Raw genomic sequence first — 7,366 nt, 5'->3', positions numbered from 1 at the left:
TACTACTACACACACACACACACACACACACACACACACACACACACACACACACACACACACACACACACACACACACACACACACACACACACACTAATACATGGACACAAAAAAATTCTCAGAACTAAACAATAAATTATGTCTGGCCAACACTAAACCTAGAGAATGTAGTGAACAAAATCATCAAAAGTACTACTTTCCAATGTTAACAGAATATAAAACAAAGTATACGAAAGATGTTCTTTCATTCAGCACAACACGATCGCCAAAGTCACAACGGCTATCATCCCGTAAGGTATGTATTTCTCATCATGCTATTAGGTCATGATCCAGGTATGAGCTTACTAATAAGATTCACAACACTGACGAACTCACTACTGGTAGATTGTTAGCCTTAATTTAACCAGGTAATAGTACAATATGTTATCCAAACTGAAATCTCTGGTATTTCAAGCAGCTCTACAAGCAGCTATTGTACTATTACCCGCTATGTTTCACATAATCTACTATTAGCGTTCAGATGGCATCAACTTCGAAGAAGGCTTTGATATATTACAACAAAAGGTTCTGAGCACAGCAGTAAAATCGTTATGCTCGTATTTACCAAATCACTTGAGTCTTCACTGCGATGTTCACGATGTTACTAAAGTAGTCAGCTCAAGTCCGGGTGTCCGGGGTTACTTGTCTCACTTCCACCACCTCAGTCCTCGTAACAACAAGTTCTTGAAGATGAGAGAATCATCTTCGCAACGGCGATCCCGTAGCCCGACATTCTAACCAGTGTTGTTGAGAAGATGAAGAATGTACTTCGTCTAGCTCTTTCCTTGAAATATCGACCATTGAGTTATCCGGTAGTACTTCGTCGTGAAATCTGTTAATCCTATCCTTATCACAAACTGACCGCATAGTAAGCTTAGAATAAGATATCCTTGAATCAGAAACATGACATGAGTGATAATGGCACACCAGACTTTGCTGGTAATCACAAACAATAGAGATCCAAGTCCGTTTAGTTACACAGTTTGAATCATTTGCCCTGCTAACTATATTCACTCCCTTTCACTCTTTCACCATAAGATTAACTTATCCAAATAGATACTAACTTTCTTGACGGGTAATAATTCATGTTTCGACTTTTCGCGTTGATACATCAGCTCCTTTCATAGTATTATTAATATGAAACGAACGCAAGACATTTTATGATCAACTTCACTGAATGAAGGTGACTGAATACGAACCAGTGATCAAGCTCAACTGATATTTTTAAAGCCTTAAAAGCAAAAATGCCTGAAAAGGTAGTGAATGATCACGCAGAAATCACTATTCAGCAACGGATTTCTTCGAAGCCGATTTCTTGATAACCAAAAGGGATTACTATCAGTGCTGCTATGAAATGGTATGATTAACCTATGCAGAAATGATGCGGTCTTTTTTGAATAAGAACAGGAAAAACTGATAGGTGAATAGCGAGTTATAAATAAACAACATTGTCAAGCTCATATATATTAGCAAAATGGAAGAAGAAGAGTTCTAGAAACAGTTAATGCTAATAAAAATTTCACAGCAAGAAAAATTTCAATTCAACTATGATTATGGGTGAAATAAATTAATGATAAGGGGAATTTCATCTATGACAACACAAATTCAAAACTATAGGTACAGCGACATCAATAAAAAGAAACTACTATTACTACAACAACAACAATAACTACTACAACTGCTATTGAATTAGAAAGATGCATAAGCATTTGTGGAGCACTTCAGGAAAAATAACCCTAAAAAGTATAACAAGGTTTCAACAAGGTTTTTTTAGTATAACAGCAGTATTTTAGTATTTTTAGTAGTTTTTTAGTATTGTAGTATTCTTAGTAGTTTTTTAGTGTTTTAGCAGTTTTTTTTTAGTATTTTTTAGTATAACGAAGTTTTTTTTTCTTTCACTTACTAGCTGTAAATAATTTGGAAGTAATGAATTCATTTCGCTTCTGAAAATATGATCGGAACACGGCTACTCTGTTATGGCAACAGTACAGTCTGACATATTCTTACTAAAACCGTGTTTAGAAAAGTGAATTGCTGCGGACCTGGCAAATCATAATAGAGATGAATAAAGATAAAGCTTTTTATATCTCTATAATAGCATCGTGATAATATGGTTTCATATATTCCAAGTGATTGTATCTCCGTTTAAAGTGAATTGTATAAAGAATCGCTGTTATCCATGTTGACAGAATACAGAATGATAGAATATGTTTTTATGTTCTTAAAACTACAAATTATAGAAAGGACTTTTCTCCGTTTCCCATTGGTTATCAGTCTTATTCAGCAAAAGGCATAGGCATATTAAATAGGCAATCAAGCAAATTCTTTTCTCAACAGATGAAATCATTCAAGAAGCCCGGAATAGATAAAATCATGAGCCATACAGAAAGTTCCTTAAAATAGATTGAAAGATTAAAAGATTTCGTAGTTTGGTTCTTGGCAAGAAAATTAATGAGCCATTATTTGAAAAACTGTGGAACTCTTACGAAATCAAGGAATCTATGATAGATATCCCTAGCACTTTATCGTTCCGATGATTGCCACAATGAGCACACAAGCGTGCAATGATTTAGAACATGACGTCCATTCTTCCAGAAAGTCATTATGCTTTGAAATTTCTTCCCTGCTTTCTTTTTTTCCACTAAAATTTATTTCATACAGGAGCTTCATAAACCTGTTACCACATTCCACTATCTGATTTGCTCTAATCCACTTTCCGGAAAACAACCTACTTACAAGAATTTAATAGTTGTAATACAGTGAGCTGTTGAATCCTTTCCTATGTGTAGAGTGAATGATGCGCCGGAATAAATTGAAATCGGAAGAAACTGGAGCGAAAAATAGTAAAACAAATCAATCATATGGTAAAGTACAGAGGAAGGCAAATTATTACGATGAATAGAGGAAATCAATCGTACAGATCAAATTGAATCTATCAATAACGCAGTTCGAAAGTACATTCAAGCTAGAGAACTAATAGAGCAGATCAAGAGTCGTGACAACACACCTAGGACATAGAAATACATATAATATACTAGGGCGCGTTTTGCATGTCGATAAGATGATAATGTGTGTCTGTGTCTGTCTCTGTGGTATGCTGATAGGCTTGTAGACGTCGTCGTCATCATCGTCATTATCCACAACACTGATACTAACAGTCAATATATCCAACTATCTATCACTTTTAACAAGCCGACCAACATTGAAAGCTGGGCTAAAAAGCAGAAGTAAACCTGAGATAAATGAAACGACTGATAACTTCAAGTTATACGAGATGACACAGAAATGATGGAGTAATAGCAGTAAGCAGTAAAGTATCATGTGATTCTCGCTTACTGCACTGCTCAAAAGTCAAAACACAGCCAGGATAAGATCTTCAGATGAGCCGTTCAAAATGACTGCTAATGTAGAGAGATGCTGCGAAAAAGGGAGAGGAAGAGAATAAGGGTAAATTTTTAGTGCAAGCTCAATTTCTTACAAGAGTAAATTTAAGCAGACAGCCTGATAACTACTGGTGACATTTACACACCTACGAGAAAAAAACTGGCTGAAGCTGAACGGAAGAAGGATGGTTAACAGCTTCTCTTCGAGAACTCCAAATGTCTTCTGAAGCTAAACCACCCAGTGATGACCAACACTGATCATGATAACACAAAATGGGGTATTAAATTGTAATTGACAATGAAAAGTCCCATAATTGATGTAAGATGAGTTATATGAGGCAAAAGTTGACCATGGTCAGCTCTAGATTCTTCTCTCTATTATCCACAGGCAGCGTCATCGATCAGTACTCATTGCATTGCTAAGAAGCCAAAACACTGCCTTTCTTCATCTTCAGCAACGGATCCATTTCTTCATCTTCAGCAATATATATATATATATACTTCGCGAAGATTTGGTGGATTTCGTGGCTCTACCCAGGTTTGTCGCAAAAGCTATGGATGTAGGTGTATCCTTCCAACCTGCGCAATTTTTTATTTTCTAGGTGAGCACAGCGCGGGGAACTGGCCTACTCTTTACTTCTGAGGATTATCTGCTAAGGCTTAGCTAGCCAGAACGGTGATAGTGAAGTCTTTAGAAGGCAGGTTTTGTTAAAGCATCCTCCTCTTAAATGAATAACTTTACAGGATGAAACGAGCTCCATATGCCAAGGTTTGGAGTTAGAGTTATTCTTCCCCTAGAATGGATGCCGAGAGGCTAGTGAACCTATCCTCCTCGTGGATACACTTTGTCTGACCCTTTAGTTGCGAAGTAAACCACCGCCAGCATATCGCAACTTCCGTAAGGCACGCAGGCTTACCCTCGATAACGGGGTATCCGATAGATAGGTGGATAGGTAACCGTAATGAGGTCCAGAAATACTTTCATGCATACGCATATCGACCACGCACGTGACTCACGCAAGCTTCGGTAGGCAAACATGCACGCACACACACACAAACACACATACACCGACAAAAGGCTTTAGTGAATATGCTCTATTAGTTTCCTCGTTACCGATAAAAACCCTGAAAAGTCCGTCTAATATACTTCTAGTGGTCACCACATGGTCTAATTAGTTGTGCTGCCTAATTAATAAAATGGTCATTTTTTTTTTCTTGAGTCAATAGAAGACATATATCAAACACGGAAGGTACAATGAAGTGAAGTTGGACGAAATTTTTAGTCAATATCTAATTTTCCGAAGATTTAATAAATAAAAGTATAAGAAAATGAGGGTCAGACATGGGCCATTTAATACAAGATAAATATACAAGAAATAAAATTAGAACTAAGAGTGCCGTAAACAAGAATAAGTTAACCTGAGAAAGAATAAAAGCTAATCGTCTAACCCTCTTCTGAAAGAGAATAAAAAAGAATAAAAACAAATGACCCTGTCGATTTCTTTAATGGAAAAAGTCGGCTAAGAGATTAGATGAACTTTATTGACTTCCGTGACCAAAGTTGAACCATATTGCATTACACATCACAGAACATAGTCAACCAGTATTTCATCAAAAGGAAATCTGGAAATAATTTGTGCTAACGATCAAGACATTTTTATCTTCTGCTAGCTTCAAACACGTAAAGTGAGGTGATCGTTGTCTTCGTTGATAAACAAACGAGGTAAACCTAGCTTGTGACAACTTCGAGGAACTAATTAGTTTTTATTCAAACGACAAAAGGCATAGCATTCACAAATAATTCCTTCCAAAAAGTCGGAATTTCTTCAAAGCTACTGAGATAAAGGAGGAGGAGGACCAATTAAATAAAAAGTGAGTTTATATTAAGGTCGATTAACAGGGCGACTGTAGGAGTGCTAACCTACTGGATCTTCGACGAAGCTGAGAACGACAACTTGGAAAGCAGAAGGCAGAAGCAACAAGCATCGCCAATATCATGGGGAGCAACGAAATTAGTTGATGACGTCGTTCGAACAGCTACTATCGTCACGGACGGCACCAATCACATATACATACATATATCGACACTACATTACATACATATTGATGTTAGCAAATATCATTACATACATATTGATGTTAGCAGATATAGAAGTATGCGCGCATATCCACATACATCAAAGTGTCGATGACGTGACCATCGAACAATCGAGATTTCAACGAAAAAAAGTGGTATGGACAAGCCGGCTAGATGATAACTGTTGGGTCATCGCGCTGCATTGCTTACACTCCAACTACCAACGTCCTTAAGCATTTCTTTTCGGCTGTTTATTTTTGTGTTGTGTGCTGATGTCGTGCGTAGGCTATCCTGTCGGAGGCAGTTTGTTCCTCTTGTGCTTTCTGCCCTGCTATATATTGTCTCGCATTTTTGATTTTATGAAACAAACATTACGCCAGTTAATCGATCAAGTATATGTTTACATCAATAACCTAATGCTGAGGTAGAGTTACCACGATTCCTTGGAAGATGAGAAAGAAAATGTCAGCGTACCTTGGCTCTCGGAGCAGATGATCCTCTATTCGCAATGAAATATGTTAAGGAATTTATTTCCTTGATGAATCCTTTCAATTTACGAAGACCTGATTAGAGGTTGCCTCCTTTCAAAGCCCAGTATGTGACGAATTTAAATCATCTCGAGAATTAATAAAATTAATCCACCTTATTCAACTGGACGGATGAGACCGCACCCTCAAATGGATGGAGATAAGGAGGAACTTAAAGCTCAAATTCATAAACGAAAGCTTAATGAATCAACAGGTAAGGCAAAACCAGACTACCTATCCGGTATTTATTTTCTGAAATTTCCCAGCACCTTTACTTTATTCACTCATCCTCTTTTTAAAAATGTCTCGAACCATTAAATAGCTTTTGTAATTAATGCAGATTTCTGACTGAAGAACGCAAATTCATTCATAAGGACCACATCTATCTGAAGGCAAATTTTGACAATATCAGGTTAAGTTTGAATCCAAGGACAACAGTTGTTCTGCAACAGAAATGCGTCTCATTGTCGAAGTTCCATTTTAATTTCATAATTCAGAAATAATCTTAGCTCAAAAGTCTTTAATCTAAAAATTTGGAACACTTTTTCCGGGAAGCCGATACATTATTTCTCTTGAAAAAAGCTCTTTGAAAAAAAAGAAAACTATGAATCTTTTTAAAAAACCAAAGGAGATTAAAGGAAGAAATCAAAGGATGTTCAGGAACTTCAACGTATATTGAAAGGGAACTTGTAAGAAACTTTCGAAAAGTTAAAAGAATTGAGGGTTATTTAAATGTACAGTTTTAAAAAGGGTGCCGTTTTTGTAAATAAATAATCAAATCATAATAGTCTCAAAATATTTCTCAAATCACTTCCACGTTAAAGTAAATAATGACAAGAAATTGAATTAGATATGGACAGTAAGTACTATTTTGGATCTTGTAAGCATTGGGAATCGTTAGTGATAAAAAGTAATAAGGACTGTAACGGATAACTTTCATGGACTGGTTTTCAATAAAGAATGAGCTCTCTGTTTAGAATTTTGACCTTACTTCATATTGCAAAATCTAACTCTGTCATTGGTTATAAGACGGTTTACTCGCGTACACCTAGTGATGGGCATGGCATTCAATCGGAGCACAACCTGTCGCACTACACTCTACTTCTCTACTAAAGGAAGTATCAGTGACATGCATTAGCGCTCATTTGTGTTTTCGCTCGAAATTTCCATGCAATAAAAATGAAGGAGAAAGTTGAACACTTAGGAAAACCTTCCTTTGGACAAATGACAATTTCTCTTCCTTCTCATAAAAACTTCCCAAGTACATTTACACATAGATGACAGACAGACATTCACATATATATATATATATATATATATATATATATATATATATA

At 36.3% G+C, this 7,366-nt stretch overlaps 2 protein-coding genes across 2 annotated transcripts; both read left to right on the top strand.

The window, feature by feature from the left end:
- Positions 1-516: 516 nt before the first annotated feature.
- On the top strand, positions 517-780 carry LOAG_11068 (hypothetical protein; the record flags this gene model as incomplete). The annotated part of the gene is made up of 1 exon (XM_003146591.2): positions 517-780. A coding segment is annotated over one exon (264 nt), but the record flags the coding sequence as incomplete, so codon positions are not given.
- Positions 781-2,839: 2,059 nt separating this feature from the next.
- Positions 2,840-5,617, top strand: LOAG_11067 (hypothetical protein; the record flags this gene model as incomplete). Its single annotated transcript, XM_003146590.1, has 7 exons — positions 2,840-2,911; positions 3,155-3,269; positions 3,536-3,613; positions 3,791-3,963; positions 4,170-4,207; positions 4,399-4,452; positions 5,326-5,617. 7 exons carry the CDS (start codon positions 2,840-2,842, stop codon positions 5,615-5,617), a joined length of 822 nt encoding a protein of 273 aa, XP_003146638.1.
- Positions 5,618-7,366: the final 1,749 nt, after the last annotated feature.

Source organism: Loa loa (genome assembly GCF_000183805.2).
Source record: "Loa loa unplaced genomic scaffold supercont3.583, whole genome shotgun sequence".
Lineage (NCBI taxonomy): Eukaryota > Metazoa > Nematoda > Chromadorea > Rhabditida > Onchocercidae > Loa > Loa loa.
Note: the sequence above shows the minus strand (reverse complement) of the source record. Positions and strands in the feature narration are given on the sequence as shown.